The sequence below is a fragment of the Bos javanicus genome, chromosome 19, assembly GCF_032452875.1.
Source record: "Bos javanicus breed banteng chromosome 19, ARS-OSU_banteng_1.0, whole genome shotgun sequence".
Lineage (NCBI taxonomy): Eukaryota > Metazoa > Chordata > Mammalia > Artiodactyla > Bovidae > Bos > Bos javanicus.
This window is the reverse complement of record NC_083886.1, coordinates 63,850,152-63,872,363: the sequence shown is the minus strand read 5'-3', so window position 1 is coordinate 63,872,363 and position 22,212 is coordinate 63,850,152. Positions and strand designations below refer to the sequence as shown.

The window sequence follows — 22,212 nt, the reverse complement described above, 5'->3', positions numbered from 1 at the left end:
AGATGGCAGCCCACCAGGCTCCCCGTCCCTGGGATTCTCTAGGCAAGAACACTGGAGTGGGTTGTCATTTCCTTCTCCAATGCATAAAAATGAAAAGTGAAAGTGAAGGCGCTCAGTCTTGTCCAACTCTTCGCGACCGCATGGACTGCAGCCCACCAGGCTCCTCCATCCATGGGATTTTCCAGGCAAGAGTACTGGAGTGGGGTGCCACTACCAGTCAGTTACTACATGTAATTCCCTCACAAGGGCTAGTGCATAGCAGGTTGTGTTATCTGTAGGGAGCGTCTTCTCTTGTCATTGTTTTAGGATTGTCTTACTTATTCTTGAGCATTAGTACTTTCACACGGGTCTCAGAATAGCTTCCGTGGTTTAAAATCTCACCGAGGGTTTGGTTAGAATCGCTCTTACTGCACTTCACCAATCAGTCTTCGAAGAATTAATGCCTTTGCATTAATTATTAATTAATGTTTGTATTTCATTAGGTCTCCTTCTGATCTTCAGTACAATTGAAATGTTTTCTTCTATGGACAGTGTACATTTCTTATTAGATTTATTCCCAAATATATCATGGCATGTTTTGCCTTTTGTGCATTTTCCCTTTATGTTCTCTAAACAGTTGTCCCTGTTGTTCAGAGACATACTGACACGTGTTTGTATATATCCACCCCAACCAGAGCAATTTATTATTCCTGGTTTCATTCTTTTTTATGGCTGAGTAGTAGTCCACCGCGTGTCTGCACCACATCTTCCGTATCCGGTCGTCTGTCGGTGGACGCTGAGGCTGCTTCCGTGTCTTGGCCACTGTAAATAGTGCCCCTGTGAACACTGGGGTGCATGTGTCTTTTCCAAGGATGGTTTTCCCTGGATATATGCCCAGGAGTGGGGTTCAGGGTCACATGGTAGCTCTATTTTCAGTTTTCTGAGGAGCCTCCACTCTCTCCTCCACAGAAGCTGCTTGAGTTTACATTCCCACCCACAGCGTCAGGCTCCCTTTCGGGTTCCTGAGAGTTTCTGCTTCCTGTGACAGAATCTGTGGGGTTTAGAACCACACCTTCATTATAATTACCTGTGTGCGTGCCTGTCCTTCCCGCTGGACGGAGATGCCCATGAGGGCAGAGGGTGTAATGTGCTAGGAACACACACACACGTGCATCTACACGCATGCCAGCATATACACACACACACACGTACACACACGCGGGGAGCCTCTCCCACGCGTGACCCAGCACCGTCACTCCCTTGGGTCCCGCACGTGCTGGCGGGCAGCCGGGGGAGCCTCCACGCCTCCTCAGCCGAGCGCCAGCCTGTCCCCCGTGGACCCGCAGGGCTGGACCCCAAGCAGGGGGACGAGCGTCATCCCAGCAGCAGCAGAGCGGAGGACGCCCCGCCGGCCCGCCCGGGAGGCGGGGCCCTGGGTCTGACTGGTGCTGTCGGAGGCGCTTGATTCCTTGTCGCCTCTGAAATCCCAGGAATGCTGCTCCCCAAAAGCTACATGCAGTTGGGCAGTTTTAGGGTTTTCTTTGCCTTCGTGGTTATGAATTATTTGGACTCTGATTGCTTAACTACAAACTGAGGGTTTTCCAGGTTGGGGATCGGAGTTATGAGAAGAAAACTGCTGAAATACAAGTCCCTGGGGTGACAAGGGCCCCTGGGTGTGGGCAGGAGGTTCCAGACCTAGAGTCACACTTACTGTGCGTGTTGGACACTCCACACACCTGGAGGCCCCAGCCAGTCAAGAGCAAGGCCCCATGTGAGAACTGTTTACTAATCAAAAATAAAATTTCCTAAATGGGCTCGTCACCAACTTTTATTTTATTGAAATGCAGTGACGTCCCTAAGTGTCCTGGGTGCAGGGCCCCGTCTGAAGGGCAGGGAGCTGCCAGGCAGACCTTCCCAGGCGGAGGGAGACCCTGGAGGGCCCGGCCGCGTGGCCTCTGATGCTGCCTCCATCTTCGAGGTTCTGCAGCTTTATCCTCAGTGTTCACATATCAGAGCTCATCTTCATCCCCTTTCCATGTTGTTTGGATGGATGAAATTTAACACAGACCTTAAATATCAATAACCTCAGATATGCAGGCAACATCACCCTTATGGCAGAAAGCAAAGAGGAGCTAAAGAGGCTCTTAATGAAAGTGAAAGAGGAGGGTGAAAAAGCTGGCTTAAAACTCAACATTCAAAAAACTAAGATCATGGCATCCGGTCCCATCACTTCATGGCAAACAGATGGGGAAACAGTGGAAACAGTGACAGACTTTATTTTCTTGGGCTCCAAATCACTGCAGATGGTGACTGCAGCCATGAAATTAAAAGATGCTTGCTCCTTAGAAGAAAAGCTATGACCAACGTAGACAGCACGTTGCAAAGCAGAGACATGACTTTGCCAACAAAGGTCCGTCTAGTCAAAGCTATGGTTTTTCCAGTAGTCATGTATGGATGTGAGAGTTAGACCATAATGAAGGCTGAGCGCCAAAGAATTGATGCTTTTGAACTGTGGTGTTGGAGAAGAGTCTTGAGAGTCCCTTGGACCGCAAGGAGATCAAACTAGTCAATCCTAAAGGAAATCAGTCCTGAATATGCATTGGAAGGACTGAGGCTGAAGCTGAAACTCCAATACTTTGGCCACCTGATTCAAAGAACCTACTCATTGGAAAAGACCCTGATGCTGGGAAGGAGTGAGGGCAGGAGGAGAAGGGGATGACAGAGGATGAGATGGTTGGATGGCAACACCGACTCAATGGACATGAGTTTGAGTAAACTCCGGGAGTTGGTGATGGACAGGAAAGCCTGGCATGCTGCAGTCCATAGGATTGCAAAGAGTTGGATATGACTGAGCGACTGAACTGAACTGTTCCTAGAATTAATGACCACCCAAATCCTCAGTGATTTTAGTCACGGTTTTAGTCAATCCTATAACAGATACCAACTCAGAAAATACTGCTTTATTCCCCCACCCGTTGCCCTGAAACTGTGGCCACTCTGCAGTTCCCTGGGCTTCTCCACTTGGCTCCCTGGATGTTCTCCTAAGCTTGTTCAGCCACTTGCCTCCTGGACTTCTGGGCTTCAGTTCTGTCAGGTTGGATTTAAATCACGGTTAAGGCTCAGTGGGCCCGTCTTTGTCCTCCACTTAAGAAGTATTATAGAGGTCATGACACCGGTATAAAGAAGTGACTCCAGCATCTCATTCCTAGAGGCAGCGCCGGGCGTGGGTTCCCCCCGAGGCTGCAGCCCAGCCCGCCCTGCGTGCCACAGGTGCCCGGGACCAGCCATGCGCTCTGGGTGCTTCCGGGCCAGCGGTGCAAGACCAGATGGGAAGTGTTTCCCAGACACTCCTCTGACTCCACGTGACATTCCCCTCAGACCGGGTGACCGTTCTTAAAGAATACCCTGAGGATCCAAAGAGAAGGAATTACTGGCTGTGCTTGGTTCACGTGAAGTCTGTGATGAGGGGAGGGAGCGCAGAGGAACGAGAGCCTGGGGCCGGCCTCCGCACTGCTCATTCGGGAGCGCTCAGGAGTGAGTGCGCCTCCCTTCATCGCTGGGAGCTCGCAGTGTTTGTTACAAGTGCTTTAGCGTGAAAACAGAGGCGACCACTGGAATTTCTCTCACGAAACCAGTTGGTGGTTTGGGGAGATCGGGCACGGCTTGCTGCGAGAGGACCCGCCCTTCAGTCGCGGCTCTTCGTCAGTTGGTACCTTGCTTGCAGCAGCAGGAGCCACAGAGACCACTCAGCCCTCCACTTGAGCTCCGTGAACCAGGGGCATTTTCTGTGCACATCTCCGCCAGGCGGGTCCCGGGCAGGCCGCTGGCCATCCACCAGCGAGTGGGCTGCTGGGCACGACAGTCTCTCATCAGTGAAGGCGTGTGGGCAAGGCCCCGACGGTGCCCACAGAAGCCAGGAGCAGAGCGGGGCTGCCGAGGCCACAGTGCGAATTTGTAGCTGACCCCATCAATACTGTGTGTGTGTGGTGGTGGTGTTGTTGTTGTTGTTTACTCTCTGCAGCCTCTGGTGAAGAAAGCAGGCTGCAGCGGGTGCCCGGAGCTGGAGTCTGGCCCAGAGGACCAGTGAATGAGAGCGTCCAGTCTGGCTGAATCAGCAAGAGAGATGGGGGAGCACTCCCCCTTACTGGGAGCAGGGACACTAGGTGGGCAAGGAGGCTGGCGATGGCGGCGGCTCGGTCAGGCTGAGCCCCCCGGGCCGTCAGCCGGCACCACATCGTCACCGGGCATCCTTGTCCCCGGCTGGGCGGCCGGGCTAGCTCGTCATCAGGCGCACAGTCCAGGCCCTGGCAGTTTTCACGTAATCCAGTAGAAATAGCTGCTTGAAACTCATACTGGTTTAAACAATGAGAATGTTTTGTTCCGTGTAACTGAGATGCAGCGCTGGCTTCAAGGGAGGCCTAATCCAATTACTCAAGTTATGTGACCAGAAGCCAGGGGCTCGCACTCCGTTTTGAGGCTGTTTCCTTATTGTTGGCTCCGTTCTCGGCAAGTTCTCTTCCTCGTGGTTGCGGGACAACCGCGAGCAGCTCCTGGCCTGCACTTCCAGGCTCAAACCACAGAAGAGGAAGCGCCTGTCCCAGCAGTTCCTGTGTCACAGCCCGCACTCTATCCTGGCTGGACTTCGAACAGTGGGCAATGCCAGGCCGCCCAAATGGGGTTAATGAAGCTGGCCCCTCCCAGGTCCCGAGGTCTGAAGACAGGGCTGAGCTCGGGAGAAAAATCCAGCTGCTTCCACATTCTGGGCCTCAGACCCCAGGTCCTTCCTGTCCTTACCTATTGTCCCAGCAGTGGGGGAGGGCCCGGCTTGCCAGGGAGCCAGAGGGCCAGGGGCCAGCAGAGCAGGCATGGAAAAGCCTGTGATGTGGCAACAGAAGTCACTGAAATCAAGGAGGTATTATGGAAAGATTTTCTCAAAGTTGGGGGTGGGGAAAGCATTCTGTAATGCAGGGTAAAATAGTTTCTTTATTCTAAAATCTCAGACTTGTTGCTGCCAAAGTGAAAGTGAAAGTCACTCAGTCATGTCCAACTCTTTGCAACCCCATGTTCTATACAGTCCATGGAATTCTCCAAGTCAGAAGACTGGAGTGGGTAGCCTTTCCCTTCTCCAGGGGAATCTTCCCAACCCAGGGATCAAACCCAGGTCTCTCGCATTGCAGGTGGATTGTTTACCAGCTTAGCCACAAGGGGAGCCCAAGAATACTGGAGTGGGTAGCCTATCCCTTCTCCAGGGGATCTTCCCAACCCATGAATCAAACCAGGCTCTCTTGCATTGCAGGTGGACTGTTTACCACTGAGCTAGCAGGGAAGCCCAAGGTCAGTGTTAAATTTGTGGGCAAGATACAGGGCAGGGAGGGAACTGCCCGGAAGTCTCAGGCACCACTCGAGCTGCCCAGAGAGACGCTCCTGAGAGCAGCCGCCGATGGTCGCAAATAAAGCAAGCACACACCTCAGAACTCCGTCCGAGGAAGAGAAGACCCTGCTGTTTGTCTTCACATATAGATGAGGTAGTGAAGTTTTCACCATAGTATGTTGTACCGTAAGGACCACTGAACAGGCAGAAGGGCCATGTGAAGCCCTGTCAGTCATCTCATCACACACAGCGTTCAGGGTCTTTATTTCTAATTTTAGAGAGTGATGTTCCTCCATCACTGAAGTTAAGAAAAAGACTGTGCCGCCAAGGATGGAGCAGCCCGCTGCCCCCAGCACTGGTAGACAGCTTTCTTCTTTGTCGTTTTTACTCTCCACAGTGAGTTCTTCTCAGACGTCATCTGAATATGTTTCTAGATCTCAGTACATTTTTAATACAAACAAAATCTTCCTGCTCTTGATTTGACCTTTGTTGGCTTGGTGTGTTTTAAAGAAGATGTGGGCAACAGTTTTATGAAGAATGCACAGAGACATTCGTGGAGAAGCACATTGGTGAGAATAACGATGAGGAAGACAAGGCGTCTCCTTCCTCATCGACCAGCACACGAGCTCCTCTCTCTGTGCTGAGTCTTAGGGTCGTGTGAGTTTTGTCTGAGCCAGGAGCAGCACACGCAAGGCTTTTAAAGGGAGTTTAACCAGACTGTTCCTAACAGAAATTCTACTCTCACGTCTGTCCAAATGGACCAAGCCAAGGTACTGATTTATCCAATCTGTAAAAACAGAAACTGCAGCCTCTATTTTTTTTTTTTTTTTTTTTTTGCCACAGTTCAGTTCAGTTCAGTCGCTCAGTCTTTTCCGACTCTTTGCGACCCCATGAATCGCAGCACGCCAGGCTTCCCTGTCCATCACCAACTCCCAGAGTCCACCCAGATTCACGTCCATCGAGTCAGTGATGCCATCCAGCCATCTCATCCTCTGTCATCCCCTTCTCCTCCTGCCCCCAATCCCTCCCAGCATCAGAGTCTTTTCCAATGAGTCAACTCTTCACATGAGGTGGCCTAAGTACTGGAGTTTCAGCTTTAGCATCATTCCTTCCAAAGAAATCTCAGGGCTGATCTCCTTCAGAATGGACTGGTTGGATCTCCTTGCAGTCCAAGGGACTCTCAAGAGTCTTCTCCAACACCACAGTTCAAAAGCATCAATTCTTTGGCCCTCAGCCTTCTTCACAGTCCAACTCTCACATCCATACATGACCACAGGAAAAACCATAGCCTTAACTAGACGAACCTTTGTCGGCAAAGTAATGTCTCTGCTTTTGAATATGCTATCTAGGTTGGCCATAACTTTCCTTCCAAGGAGTAAGCGTCTTTTAATATCATGGCTGCAGTCACCATCTGCAGTGATTTTTGAGCCCAGAAAAATAAAGTCTGACAATATTTCCACTGGATCCCCATCTATTTCCCATGAAGTGATGGGACCAGATGCCATGATCTGCGTTTTCTGAATGTTGAGCTTTAAGCCAACTTTTTCACTCTCCACTTTCACTTTCATCAAGAGGCTTTTTAGTTCCTCTTCACTTTCTGCCATAAGGGTGGTGTCATCTGCATATCTGAGGTTATTGATATTTCTCCTGGCAATCTTGATTCCAGCTTGTGCTTCTTCCAGCCCAGTGTTTCTCATGATGTACTCTGCATATAAGTTAAATACACAGGGTGACAATATACAGCCTTGATGAACTCCGTTTGCTATCTGGAACCAGTCTGTTGTTCTATGTCCAGTTCTAACTGTTGCTTCCTGACCTGCATACAGATTTCTCAAGAGGCAGGTCAGGTGGTCTGGTATTCCCATCTCTTTCAGAATTTTCCACAGTTTATTGTGACAGTCAAAGGCTTTGGCATAGTCAATAAAGCAGAAATAGGTGTTTTTCTGGAACTCTCTTGCTTTTTCCATGATCCAGCGGATGTTGGCAATTTGATCTCTGGTTCCTCTGCCTTTTCTAAAACCAGCTTGAACATCAGGAAGTTCACGGTTCACATATTGCTGAAGCCTGGCTTGAAGAATTTTGAGCATTACTTTACTAGCATGTGAGATGCGTGCAATTGTGTGGTAGTTTGAGCATTCTTTGGCATTGCCTTTCTTTGGGATTGGAATGAACACTGACCTTTTCCAGTCCTGTGGCCACTGCTGAGTTTTCCAAATGTGCTGGCATATTGAGTGCAGCACTTTCACAGCATCATCTTTCAGGATTTGAAATAGCTCAACTGGAATTCCATCACCTCCACCAACTTTGTTCATAGTGATGCTTTCTAAGGCCCACTTGACTTCACATTCCAGGATGTCTGGCTCTAGGTCAGTGATCACACCATATGATTATCTGTGTCGTGAAGATCTTTTTTGTACAGTTCTTCTGTGTATTCTTGCCACCTTTTCTTAGTATCTTCTGCTTCTGTTAGGTCCATACCATTTCTGTCCTTTATCGAGCCCATCTTTGTATGAAATGTTCCCTTGGTATCTCTGATTTTCTTGAAGAGATCTCTAGTCTTTCCCATTCTGTTGTTTTCCTCTATTTCTTTGCATTGATCACTGAGGAAGGCTTTCTTATCTCTTGTTGCTATTCTTTGGAACTCTGCATTCAGATGCTTATATCTTTCCTTTTCTCCTTTGCTTTTTGCTTCTCTTCTTTTCACAGCTATTTGTAAGGCCTCCCCAGACAGCCATTTTGCTTTTTTGCATTTCTTTTCCATGGGGATGGTCTTGATCCCTGTCTCCTGTACAATGTCACGAACCTCAGTCCATAGTTCATCAGGCACTCTATCTATCAGATGTAGGCCCTTAAATCTATTTCTCACTTCCACTGTATAATCATAAGGGATTTGATTTAGGTCATACCTGAATGGTCTAGTGGTTTTCCCTCCTTTCTTCAATTTAAGTCTGCATTTGGCAATAAGGAGTTCATGATCTGAGCCACAGTCAGCTCCTGGTCTTGTTTTTCCTGAATGTATAGAGCTTCTCCATCTTTGGCTACAAAGAATATAATCAATCTGATTTCGGTGTTGACCATCTGGTGTGTCCATGTATAGAGTCTTCTCTTGTGTTGTTGGAAGAGGGTGTTTGTTATGACCAGTGCATTTTCTTGGCAAAACTATTAGTCTTTGCCCTGCTTCATTCTGTACTCCAAGGCCAAATTTGCCTGTTACTCCAGGTGTTTCTTGACTTCCTACTTTTGCATTCAGGACCTTAGTTCCCCTACCAGGGATCAAACCCTCAGCAGTGAAAGTGCAGATTCCAAACCACTGGACCACCAGGGAGGTCACCAGAACCCCAGCCTGTCTTAAAAGCCTGAAGGTGGACTGCCCTCTGGCCCCCATTTCCTGTCTCATCTGGCACAGGTGTGGTGCTGGTCACAGGAGCCCGGCTGTGTGTCTTTGGGTGTGTTCTGCTTCCTGTGGACTCCAGCCCATGTTAAGAGGTTGGCAAAGGTGCCTTTTGCTGTTTTTCAGTCACTCAGTTGTCTCTGACTCTTTCAGACCCCATGACTGTAGCCCACCAGGCTTCTCTGTCCATGGGTTTTCCCAGGCAAGAATACTGGAGTGGGTTGCCGCGCTCTCCTTGAGGTGAGATGGAATGACAGGTTTAGTCAAAGGGTGCTGCGGAAGCAACAGTGAATCACGGCGGCCGCGCTCACTCCCCACCTCAACATCCAGAAAAGTCGCTCCCATTCAGAAATGAAATTTTCACTTTTTTTAAGAGAAAGGAGTTAGCATAAGATCCTTGCTAGATTGAAAGAGAAAGAAAATAAGCAAAAATCAAATTAGAACATAGACCAAGTGGGAAATTACCCAAGAAGAAGGGAAAAGGTTCAGACAAATTACAGTTCTTTGAAACAAATAGTTCTTCATAATGCCAAAGCATTTAAAGAACACACTGCTATGCCTCTGTCTTTCTGAGAGAGAAATTGGACAGGATCGTTTTTATACACCGCCAAGATGTGTTTCACATGGACAGGTTGTGGGCAGACACTGCCAACAAGAAGGGACAGAGAAACTAGAGCAAACGTGAGCCATTTTAAAGGCGGTCCGCCAGGGCTCCCCTGGTAGCTCAGCGGGAGAGAATCTGCCTGCCAACACAGGGCGAGGAGACACAGCTTCAATCCCTGGTCTGGGAAGATCCTGCATACCACAAGAGCAACTAAGCCCGTGGGTCAGAACTACTCTAGAGCCCAGCAGCCTCACCTGCTGAGCCCGTGTGCATAGAGCCCCTGCTCAGCAACGAGAAGCCAGTCAATGAGACGCCCACACACCGCACCTGGAGAATAGACCCTGCTCGCCACAACTAGGGAATGCCCTCGCGGCAGTGAAGACCCAGCACAGGCAAAAATAAATACATACAATTGTTTTGTAAAATAAAAAAGAGTAGTAGCTCAGAATTCCAGAGCCAGCGTTGAGTGATAGAAAAAAACAGTCAATGTCCCGTAGCCTGTGAGGCCGGCTGAGGCTGCCCCTAAGGTCTGACTTACAAGTCCTGTGTTTTTCCTGCTGTTTGCCTTTCATTTCAGTCAGTTGACAGATGTTACTATTGGACTTAAGTCCAAGAAGATAAAGTGGGAAGAATCAAACATTTCATCAGTGGGGAAGATCATTTTCATCCTTTTTCTTTTCCCTTTGGATATAAATCACAAGATTATAACATACCTCAAAAAGTACTTTGCCAAAAATTTAAAAAATTACATTCAAGAACACTTGCAATAGGACTTGAGTGGGAAGTAAAATAAACTATTAGAGCACATTTCTTCCTTAATTTAGTCTAGTGTAAGAGACTGTTGGAATTAAAGGCTAGCAGTTTTAACATACTCAAGAAGTCCATTGACTTGTCTAACTGAACTCAGCTGCACTTACTTTCATAGTCAGGTGCCTGTTCCCAGGTGTGTCCAATGAATCGTCTGTGGGGTACACTGCAATTCAGCTTTAATATTCACTTAAGTCCCCACAACACATGCAACAAATTTTCAAATTCCACAGCATCTCAGACTAGGAGAAAGGAATAGACAGAGCTGGAGAAAGACAGCAGGAAGGACAATTGCACTCAGACTCACACACAGACACGCCTCTGCATCCTGCTCAGACACAGGCTCCCAGACTGTCCTCCACACAGACACGCCTCTCCATCCTGCTCAGACACAGGCTCCCAGACTGTCCTCCACACAGACACGCCTCTCCATCCTGCTCAGACACAGGCTCCCAGACTGTCCTCCACACACAGACACGCCTCTCCATCCTGCTCAGACACAGGCTCGCAGACTTCCCTCCACCTTCGGTGCCTATTTGTAGCTTGACGAGCCCAGTGGCCACGCGTTAGCAGAATAAGACCTGGATGTATTCTAGAGGCAGTGGGAGACTCGTGCATCAGACACACTCGTGGTGCCGAGGGTGCTGCGCCCTGGTCCACGTGTCCGGGGGCACTTGGAGACGTGGCTGTGCAGGTTTTCCTTCCCTTGTATCTTCATAATCACATGACGGTACCAAGCACCCAGGTGCCGAGACAGCGTGGGGGAGTGTCTGAGCCGCCTGACCACGCACTACGGGTCATCCTCACACACAGCATAGCAGGACCACCATCCACTCCCCAAACGAGAAGAGGATGTAGGATTAGCATCGTGTGTGCATCGTGAGAGCAGAGGACAAGTGTTTTCCTTACTTAGTGCTGAAAACTGTGCTAACAAGGATTTTAGCGAAACAAAATGCTGTTGCAGGGACTGCCTCCCGCAGACTCTGCAGGACGACTGGGTACCTTTTCAGTTTGTGACTGCCTTGCCCCATATCACATGCCAGCTGCCTGGCTTCTGACCTCATGTAACAAACTTACCTTTGTAATGATATTTTTCTGTGATTTCTTAAATTCAAACCAGTCATTTCTGTGGTTAAAAAAAATTGCTGTTTTTTCACTCTAGATAACTTACATACGACAAGAATATGAAACAAAATTTAAAGGGTTGATGCCGGCATCTCTAAGACAAGAACTTGAAGACACCATCTCCTCCCTAAAGTCACAGGTAATGCCTAGAATTCAGGAGCGTCCTGCAGGCTCAGGTGGCTGCACGTTTTAATTAATAAGCTTCTTCTGAACTGGTACCAGAAATCAGTGCAGTGTCATGGAATAACCTGGTGCCAGGGTGAAGTGTTTTGTGTTTTGGGGAGGTTTTAGAATTTTTCTGACCATTTTAAGAACTCTCTGCTTGATAAGACTTTCTTGAAAGCATCCTTGAAATTGAAAAGTTCAGTTATGGTTTCTTTTATTTACAATCCACATTCCAATACAGACTCACCCTTTTATTCTTGGTACCAGGCCTGAAATGCAATCACTTAGCACGTTGCTAACTTCTTACGATGTGAATGTGTGAAGAAGTAAAAAACAGGGCTAAGTGTTTTTATTCTGATGTATTTTATATGATTATTAGAGATAAGATGCATTTTAAGATCAAAGCAGGGTAATGACATGGTATTCAAACAATTTGGTTAAAGATTTCTGCTGAAACATGTAATTCTTGGTAGTTTATAAAAAATAAAATTGACTTCAGTTTTGATACTAAAACTTCCTGGTCTTCCCTGTGGCTCAGTGGTAAAGAATCCACCTGCCAGTGCAGCAGACTCAGGTTCGATCCCTGGGTTGGGAAGGTCCCCTGAAGGAGGGCAGGGCAACCCACTCCAGCATTCTTGCCTGGAGAAGCTCATGGACAGAGGAGCCTGGTGGGCTGCAGTCCATGGGCTCGCAAAGACTCGAATATGACTTAGTGGCTGAGTGTGAGTGCAAAACACTTCCTACATAAGTTTTCTCTAAAACACGTTTTATAAATTGCTGTATATATTTTATAGATACATAATTTTTTAGATTTTAGATGGGTACTTTTTTAAAAATCAAATGTTTTAACTCAGTATGAGAAAGAGTTCACATATTCCCATTTCTAAAACACTTAGAAACTTAAAACATACTTTTTTTTTTCCTGGAGAAGCTCTGCAAGAGAAAAAATTCTCTGCTTTCTGTGCCAAGAACAGTGCCTGCCACAGAGAAGGTGCCCAGTACATGTATTTACAAAGAAAACCGATAACCCAGTTTAAGGCCACTCGCATTGTCTGTTTACATGTGAGGGGCGGATGCGTGGCGCATGACAGCTGTGCCTCTTCTGTTCCCTCAGAAAAAGCCTCTTACCTGAAATGAGAAGCCCATTACATCCATCCTTGTGCTACGGTTAGCTCCCACTTCTGGAGCTAAGGAGTACTCACGCCTACCAACAAAAACAGACATGGCAGGAGAGGGTTAACCTAGAAGGGGTTGCACGCACGCTCAGTCTCTCAGTCGTGGCCGACTCCTCGACCCCATGGACTGCAGCCCTCCAGGCTCCTCTGTCCGTGGGATTCTCCAGGCAAGAACACTGGAGTGGGTTGCCCTGCCCTCCTCCAGGGGATCTTCCGCACCCAAGGATCAAACCCGCGTCTCCTGTGTTACAGGTGGATTCTTTCCCCCTGAGCCACCGGGGAAGCCCTTAGAGAGGGTTACTTCATCTTTATTTACATGAAAAGCTCTCCTTCAGGTGCGGTTCTCCCTTAACTGCGTAGGAGCCCTTCCTTGGGGCCGGCTGTGTGGGACCTAGCTCCTTCAGAGGAGTTGTTGTTTTAGAAAGACAGAAATCTGATAGCCACCTGCAGGGCTTCTGTTATCATTCATATCAGTCACTGTAACAGAAGCGCTTCAGCTCCTAAAACTGGACGTTGACCCAGAAGGTGAGGGCTGTCAGCTGCATGCGGCCCCGAGTCAGCAGCTGCACAGCAGAGTCCCAGGCCGGGTAGGGGGGAGATTCGGTTTGAAAGCACCGGTGCCCGTGTTTGTGAAAATTGTTGGAATTCCAATCCCAAAGCACGGTGGGGGCAGGGAGGTGGACGGCCGTGGACCTCGTGAACTGTCCCGGGGCACACTAGAGCAACAGGTAGACTTGCGACCAGGGGGAGGCGTGCACCCCTCTAGATGAGCCCTACATGCTGCTCCTGCAGGCAGGCTTTCTGCTTTGCCAGCTGGCCTCTCCTGCGTAACTGTGGCTCAGGAGCCACCGTCACCATGGTTTCCGTTCAGACCAGGCACGAGAGCACACAGTTCCGAAGTGATCGGAAGCCACCGACTCTGATTGCGTTCAGCAGCGATGTCGGTCATCAGAAAACCACCCGAGCACTTGCATACAGTGCCTTTGAGCTTCCACCTGACGCAGGTGGCTTTAATCGTACAGCGGCAGAGCCGGAGCTTTGCGCTTCGGGACCCCTCGGCCGCGCCCTGCAGGCCTGGGGGCAGCTCAGGTCCCCGAGCCCCTCGCCCCGGCTCCACTGGCAGGCTGTCAGGGCAGGGGTCACGGGCGGTACCGGCCTAGAGCTCAGTACTAGGCACCTGCCCCAGATTCAGTCGCTTCATGACATCTCATGACCTTGGCAAGTGGCTGTCGTTCACCCCAGTTCACAGGTGAGCGTCAGAAGCAAAAAGGACTTTCTAGAGCCGTGGGAGCCACGCCAGGAACTGAGCCCAAGTTGGCCTGATCCAAGCACAGCGCACAGCATAGCACGGCCTCTGCAGCCCCGGGGGCAGACGGCAGTCTCGGCAGGCGGCAGTTTGCTTCCCTCTCACTCGTTCCTTCTGTCAGCAGCCAGGGGTGCCAGCCATGTCTCTGCCCTGAAAAGGAGACGGGGGCACACAGGTGCTCCAGCACCACCCGCCCCACACAGAAGGGCTCTTGTACAGGCAGCTGGATCAGTGCTAACAGAGCAGGAGAACACAGAGGCGAGGCCGCTGACCAGCTCGCAGGCAGAGGCAGCGAGGTGGGCAGGGGCCGAGACCCTGAGCCCAGGACTGGGCCATGTGCAGGAGGCCTGTGTCAAGGCCAGGGATCAGGACGTGGGGCGGAAAGCGGTGATGGAAGAGGCAGAGACAAAGCCGCCAGGGCGGGCCGGCCCCCTCATCTCTGCAGCCTCTGATGGCTTCCGGGGGGGAGGTGGGGGCGGGGAGGTGGATGTGGTCAAATGTCGAGCCACAGCATCAGGTTCCCAGGGGCCTGTGTTTCACCCAGGGGTCAGCAACCCTCCCGTGTCGCCGAGGAAACCCCCCGCGCCTCCTCTCACCCAGGGCCTCTTTTCCAGGTTAACTTCCTGCAGAAGCGGGCGTCTGTCCTACAGGATGAGCTGACCGCCTACCAAAGCAGAAGGTACGGCCGCCCGCGGGTCTCCTGACCAGTCAGTGCGTTTCACCTGGGAGGCTCCTGCCTGGGAGCTAGAGTCTTCATTAAAAGGCACAAACTTACCAGTGTTAGAGAAAGACCAATTTTTAGTGAAGAGCGTGTACTGGAGGAGCCCTCCCCCCACCCCAGCATCATCTTCATGCTCCATCAGCGCTATCAGCGAGGGTCAGCGGCCCCTGACGGGCCTGGGCTGCGGCGGGGTCAGGACAGGATGTGTTCCGCAAGCCCAGCTGCAGCTTAAGGAGCAGGTCTCCCTCCTGAGATGGTGGGCTGAACGCAGTCCTGGTCGCCCACCGCTTCAGGGCCCATGTCCCTTGAACTCAGCATGGACACAGGAGCTCCAGGTCCCAGAGATAAAGGCTCAGTGACGTCACCGTGCTGGCCAGGACCCTGGTGACCCCAGGGCCCCCGTTTCAGGGACGCAGGAGACCATTCTGGTCAAAGGTTCTCGAGACGTCGCTGACCTGGGTTGCATTTACCTGCCCCAACAGCCCTCCCCCTGTTCAATGAAAAGCTGAGCCATTTGGCATTGAATTAAAAGTAAAAACTCCGGAGACGCTGCCATACACGACTCCAGTAAACGACAGAGGCCTACTGTGCCACACAGGGGACTGTGTTCAGTGTCTCGCCACAGCCTCTAAGGGGAGAGGATCGCATATTCTCATAGGGGAAGAGGCATACACACACACACACACACACACACCCCTAGATCAGTGTGCTATACAGCTGAAACACAGTATTGTAAATCAGCTAGACTTCAGTCGTTTTTTAAAAAGTGAAAACTTCGTGACTCGTTCACTTTTCAAAAGCTTCTGTTCCTTGGTATAGAGAGGACTTGATCCCTTCTGGGTGTTGACGATGAACAACATCAACACTGGTTTTGACATGAAGCAGCCCTCCCACCCCACATCCAGCTCCTCCTGAATTAGAGCATATGTGACTTCGGATGGGCCGGGACGCCAAGAAAGCCTTAACTCTGGGGTCTGCCTTTCAGGTGACCGTGTGGAGGCCCCCCGCGTCACCCCGGAGAGGGTGGTGGATCCAGCCGTCCCAGCTGCACCACAGATTTCTTCCAGCAGGTTTGAAGATTCGGATATTATTTCAGTAAACTGTGAGACCAGTGGCATTTTTTGATACTTAAATGTAATTAAGATCATAAAAACGTCCATCACTCATACGGCAATGGCTGCTTTTGTGTGTCTGCCTATTTTTTTTTAATGTTCCTTTGTTTCCACTTTCCATATTTGTGTGCATTTGAGTGCGTCCTGAGAACTGCTGGTTTGGGAGAAAGAAATGAACCGTCGCAATGCCTCATGGATGCCTTTGCATAGAATTTACCAGTTGCCACTGCTCCAGATCACGTTTGTAGCATGTCAGTGTTTTTAATGTGTTTGCATTATCTTCATGCTCATATATTATTAAACTATTATTTTGTACTTATCGATTTTATTTCTACATTTTTATTGCACCTCATATGCTAGACTAAAGATGACATGGTATTTTTTCTCTGGAAAATACTGACCATCTCAAATCGTGCTATGGGGAAAAAATATCTTATGTCAGGTCAAAGATCACATTCATACGTAGCGTGTTTCTTTAGAATAAAAATCGCTGAGTCAACTGACGTGAGTCCAAGTCCCTGTCATGTTGGTCTCCAATCTCATCTGGCCTCTAGAGGCAGAGTGGGGTACGACTTTTGTGTGGCAGCTGTGGTTTTACTGTTACCTGCTTGATCTCTGATTTTATGGCTGTGGTTTAATTATAACCTCAATGGATGCTCCTTACGGAAGCCTCCGAATGTTGAGATGAGTTGGGAGGCCACTCAATACCCTGGCAAGTGATGGTGGAATGAGTTTGCTGGGTCCGCCCGCGGAGAGAATCTGGCGTTTTAGTGCCCGCCCCGAGGCCAGGAAGCAGCTCTGTACTCACAGGTCAGCCCCACCTTGCCGAGGAAATGCTGAACTGCAGAGGATGGGCACATTCTCTTGGCTGCGCTGTGGTGCGTGCCTCGGGCCCTCTGAGCCGCTGGAAAAATCTGGGCCGTGGGTGGGGCTGGAGTCATCTGGTTTACTGCGAAAGGACAGGGCAGGACGTTTATTTACAGTTTTTCAAATTCTTTTCTCTTTCCCACGCCCATCGTCATCGTCTGCTGCCTGAGGATTAATTACCGATTTTGTGCTGTGACTGAGACATGGGGATGATAAGGGAGCAGTAGATTTTACAGCTGCGTCCAAAGCCAGGCCCGGGTCAGCCTGACCGCTGCCTGCTGGCTGCGGGCGGTGAGCGGCCTCCAGCTCTTGCGCTGAACTGTCTCAGCTGGCACCTCGCTGCCTGCCGAGGTTCCCTGGCCCCTCCTCCAGGAACGCAAGTCTCTGTGCTCTGGACGCTCGGGTTTCCTTGCCTGTAAAATAAATGGTAGCACCGGCCTAAGGACTATTTGGGAAAAAGCGAAATAGTGTAAGGTGCTGTTACGACGACCTGACAAGGGAAGGCAGTTGGTACCAGACTGTGACTCAGTGCCCGGAAGGGACCATCGTGACGCCATGATTGATTTTTAGTTCTGTCCAGACCGTGAACAGTGGGTTGACAGGCAGCAGGTTTCGTCAGGCAGGACGGTTATTAGTGGCTTGAAGTGAAAGCGCTTTGCTGATGGTGTTGTATGCTCGAGCCCGGATCCCACTCGGAGTATTTGTTCTCCATGAGTAAATATCAGTAGGTGTTTTGGAAAGTTGCCTGCTATTCTTTCTTTTTCTTATTTCAAGGGTTATGAAATTACAAACGCAGGTGGACCTTCGACATTACCCAGATCCTGTTTCGCTCTGGGAGTCAGCAGACTGAAACACTGGTCGGTTGGGTTCTGTGTGACAGGAATTAAGTGGCCGACACGAATGTTCCTGTGAACATTCTCTGATACAGGGAGGGAAAGACTGCGCTTAGCCCGTTGCAAATTCCTTGCTGAGGGGGGCACTCAGTATTTCCGTGGTTACTGGGAGAGGAGGTGAGTGCCCAGGGAATACATTAGGGACAGTGCGCCTCATTGTAAAGCCGTCTGAGATGTCATCCTTTCTTCTGTCTGGTGGAAGATCAACTGTTCATCACCGACACCGGAGTCAGCTGCATTTCTGGGAGTTATTAGCGGCTCTGCACCTGAGCCAGGCATCTGTGCCCTTATACATCGACCCGCCGTCGTCAACAGGCAGGGCTGGCCACGCTGAGCAGAGCAAGGTTGTGGGGTCACCGTGTCGCTGGTGAGCACATCTGTCCAACAAGGGGTCGGCTGGAGAAGGGTTCACGTGAACGCCGGCCTCAGTCGTCAGCACGTGTCAGGGCTGTTTGACCCCCGTCTCCGCATCCCCGTAGTAAGCCACTCTGTGTGACCCGCATCTCCGCATCCCCGTAGTAAGCCACTCTGTTTGACCCCCGTCTCCGCATCCCCGTAGTAAGCCACTCTGTGTGACCCGCATCTCCGCATCCCCGTAGTAAGCCACTCTGTCTGACCCCCGTCTCCGCATCCCCGTAGTAAGCCACTCTGTCTGACCCCCGTCTCCGCATCCCCGTAGTAAGCCACGTCAGGGCTCTGACCCCAGGTTTGGCTGTGTCCCTGCTCAACAATCAGCTCCCCAGACGGCAGCCACCCAGGGGCACCACAGAGAAAAAAGGGGATGAGAGGGAGGCGGCGGAGGTGGGCGGGCTTGCTTCTTAGCCTGCGCAAGGCTCGACTGTGGCCCGCGAGAGAGGGCTGGGGTCAAACCTCATCCCGGAGCAGCGCGAGGCGGCTGACTTGGCAGGACGGCACACACCCCTGCATGGCCTCGTTAAAGGCCTCAGCGGAGAGGGGCAGAGAGGGGGCCGTGAGCTGGAGCTGACAATTAGCAGTCTTCTCATTGAAGCACATTCCCATCTGCGGAAGGCAGGGCTGTCCTAGCTTTCTTTCCCAGAGTAAAAAGGAAAGGTAAAAACATCAAAAATGCGGGGGGAAGGTTTCAGAACACAAGGTCACCCTCATCCACAGTGGCCTTAAAAGAACCGTCTCCTCTCGGCTTTCATATTTTGTTCAGAAAGTTCGTCTCTTTTAAGCCTTGTCATTAAAGGCGGTTTGCGCTTTAAAGTGGGTTATCAAAGGGTGTAGAAATTGCAAGTTACTGGGACTAAAATGCATGATCAATTTTGAGTCTGCTAACTACCACTCGCTTAGAATTGGCTGTGCTTCCATCCTGGCAGCCCCTTTGATAAAGCCAGGAAGAGATACATGGTTGGTCAATTCAAAGTAGGAAAAGCAGATAATTAGATGAAACTTTTGTTCAACTGCTGAAGTGCCTCTTAGATATGGAGGCTTGATTAGGAAGTAGAGGCATGGGCTGTAATCATATCTGAGAAGTAAAAGTTGAAGATCCCAGGTTTTGACCTGTGTTAACATTCTTCACTACAGTTTTAAGAACTGAATCAACCCTCAGATCATATTATTTCTTTCTCCATGGAGGAAGAAAAAGGCAACTTGAAACGTAAGATTGAAGGCGTTCTGAAATCTGGATCCTCACCAGTATCCACTGCAGGGGAAGCTCCCTTCTTCCAGACATTTCAGTTTTAAGCAAGATTTCCACCAGGCAAATGTTTTAAAGCCAAAGGCCCAAGATGTTCCCTTAGATTCTGTTGTTTTCAGAACTGAACTTAGTCTAGACATGAGGCTAATAGATACTCTTATACCCTCTTTGGGAGTCTACCGCTCAAGAGAGTCTTACAGAGAACAGCTCGCTGGAAACAAAGACTCTATCACAGAGCAAAATAAGAGGGTTACCTGGTGAGAAGCCTGGTAGATTTATTAGCTAAACGGGCCTCCGTGAGTGAAACCACTCTGCCCACACTCCTTCACTCCAGCTAGAAAGAGGAGCTAGTTCCTCGGTGGGGTCTACAGATAAGCCATTTCCTTTAGGCAGCTCCCTTCACCAACTTGGGCCTCACGGCTCTAATCTAGGACACCAAGGGTGTTGACGTATATGCTCAGTCGCATCTGACTCTGTGACGCCATGGACTACAGCCCACCAGGCTCCCACTTCCTCCTCCAGGGGATCTTACCAACCCAGGGATTGAACCCAGGTCTCCTGCTTTGGCAGGCAGGTTCTTAACCACTGAGCCACCTGGGAAGCCCCACTGTCATGGGCATAACGAGACCAGTGTTTCCCACGGGGCACCATTTCCGTCCTCACCTCAGGGTCTCTCAAACCAGCACTCCTTCAAGCCCTGTCTGTACGACTGGTCTTCAGCTGTCAGATTCAGGAAACATCTCAGGCTCCGGCCCCCTCTGCAAGGTTCATGTTTACAGCACTGGCCGGTCACTCCTGCTTCCATGTAGTAAATAGTTACTGATCAGCTGTCATGTGCCAGGCCCAGCGGCTGAAGCACTGACATCGTCATCTCTCTGGTTGCTGAGGGTCAACCCGCTTGCCGAGGCCGGGGTCACAGGGGTCCCATGCAGGTGCAGTCAGCCGAGCCGCAGCCGTGGGAGGCTCCAGCCCTCGATGGGTCACTCTCCTGCAGCTGTGAGGAGCCCTCAAGACAACCCCCCCACGAGAGACCACCACGGCACCAGGGCCATGTGCAGCCTGGGCCCGGAAAGGGCACAGCCTCGCTTCTGCCGGGTTCTGTCCCCAGAGCCAGAGGCAGAGGACAGAGACCTCGGCAAAGTCAGAGATTCCACAACCGTCTCCTTGGTGAAGAGACCCCCGCCCCAACTCTTTCACCTGGAATCTCCTAAAATGCTTGGATCCATGGAAGCGTATTTCCATCGTCCGCATATTTTATTGTTTTAAGTTCTATGAGACATTGATTAGAAAAGTGCAGGCCTAGGTGAGGACTTGAAAGTTCCTTCCTGTCCAAGAATCCTGTTGATCTAGGTCGTATTTCTAGCCGCAGATTACGTGAGCAGTCTGGAGACACTGCTTGGGTCAGGAACATTTAGGGAGACCCCGTCTCCCTCTGTGACTCTATGGGAAGATGGTCGTGACCAGCGTTGACTGATTCTCCCAGTTCTCCTCTGTTTGGGGCTTGGAATGCAGGGCCTATTGTAATTATCTCAGCTAGTGTATCATTATAAGGCCCACCAAAACACAGACCCTGTGCTTAGCCTGGTTTTTCCTTCTTTCGTGGAAACACTGGGCACATGGAAGGATGTGGACATGATGAGCCTGCAAAGGAACATTTCCTGAGCCACAGACACTGACGAAGTGCTCGGGGAAGTGGGGCCCAGTCATCTGGATAAACAAACAATCAGCCTCCTGGTCGCCCGTCAGCCTTCTCGCCCCCACCAAGTCATCTCTGCTCATCCCACTCTTTCTAGCTGGTCCGCATCACTCCTCTCGGCCTGAACCTGGAGAGTGCGGGCAGCCGTAAAACCCAGCCGTAAAACCCCAGTGTAAAACCCAGCCCAGCACGCACAGACATGAGGGGCGTCCCGCCCTGTCTGACTCTCCCCATCTCACTGACCGCTGCAGGTCACTGGACGATTCAGCCAAACTGGTGACCAGCATGTTTTGAAAAAAGTCAGAACTGTTGGTCTGAGTGGCGTTTAGCTCTGGCCTGCATGCAGGGCCTGTTTAAGGCTGGAAAGAAAAATAGAAACATCATTTCCTTCAGAAGAGGAAGTGTTCTCCTAACAGGCTAGCAAGGGTCCTGAGAACTTTGCATCTTTGCAGAAATGCCTTGGCGTCAGCGGAGGTTTCTCAGAAGCCAGCTTCATTTCCCAGGCTGGCTTCTCGCAGGTCGGGGGGTAGGGGGACACTTACTGACGCGGCCCCGGAGCTTGCTCTCTCCACGTTCACGTGAACTCTGCTCCAGCCTGGGCTCCTGTGAACATGCTCATGTTTCCCAGCTACTTTGGGTCACAGTCCCATGTGAAGTCCGCGTGGAGAACTGATCCCCGGGCCCAGGACCCGTCACTGCACCCACGATATACTTACCCACTCCGGGTGCCCAGCTCCTGCATGGTGCCTCGGGGGTCACCTCCATCTGTCCCCACCGGCTCCTTCTCAAAGTTAATAATCTGGGAGCAGTTTTCTGCTGAGAGTGGTATTTCTTCCAACATCAGAGACCCTTTCTCTGACCGAGATCCCACTTCTGTTATCTGATTTTCTTCTTTAGCATCTTCACTTCATTTGGGCACGTGGATTGCAAACAAATTGGACTTAAGGGAATTTTTTTTTCTTTTAAAATGTTTTCTACGTTCTTATTTAGAGAGCGAGCGTGTGTGTGTGTGTGTGTGTGTGTGTGATGGTAAATCCATACACTTTCAAAGGCCTATCCATGCATTTTTTTCTTGTAGTAATTTTCTTTTTTTAACTGAAGTATAGTTGATTTACAATGTTTCAATGCAAGTGAAAGTGTTAGTTGCTCAGGCGTGTCCAACTTTTCCAACCTATGGACTGTAGCCTGCCAGGCTCCTCTGTCCATGGAATTCTCCAGGCAGGAGTACTGGAGTAGGTTCTCAGTCCCTTCTCCAGGAGATCTTCCTGACCAGGGATTGAACCTGGGTCTCCTGCATTGTGGGCAATTTCTTTACCATCTGAGCCACCAGGGAATCTCTG

The 22,212-nt window shown here is 50.3% G+C and overlaps 1 protein-coding gene across 8 annotated transcripts in view; it reads left to right on the top strand.

Moving 5' to 3' along the window:
• The window catches only part of CEP112 (centrosomal protein 112), a 330,761-nt gene extending 314,690 nt beyond the window's left edge, over nt 1-16,071 (top strand). For 7 of the 8 annotated variants that reach the window (XM_061393053.1, XM_061393051.1, XM_061393050.1 and 4 more), the window contains 3 exons: nt 11,315-11,416; nt 14,538-14,602; nt 15,630-16,071. In XM_061393053.1, coding sequence (XP_061249037.1) covers nt 11,315-11,416; nt 14,538-14,602; nt 15,630-15,633 — 171 coding nt within the window. In that variant the 3' untranslated portion in view covers nt 15,634-16,071. Of the gene's footprint in view, nt 1-5,275; nt 6,310-11,314; nt 11,417-14,537; nt 14,603-15,629 lie in introns of those variants that run through there. The other variant, XM_061393054.1, reaches the window with a different exon arrangement.
• Nucleotides 16,072-22,212: the final 6,141 nt, after the last annotated feature.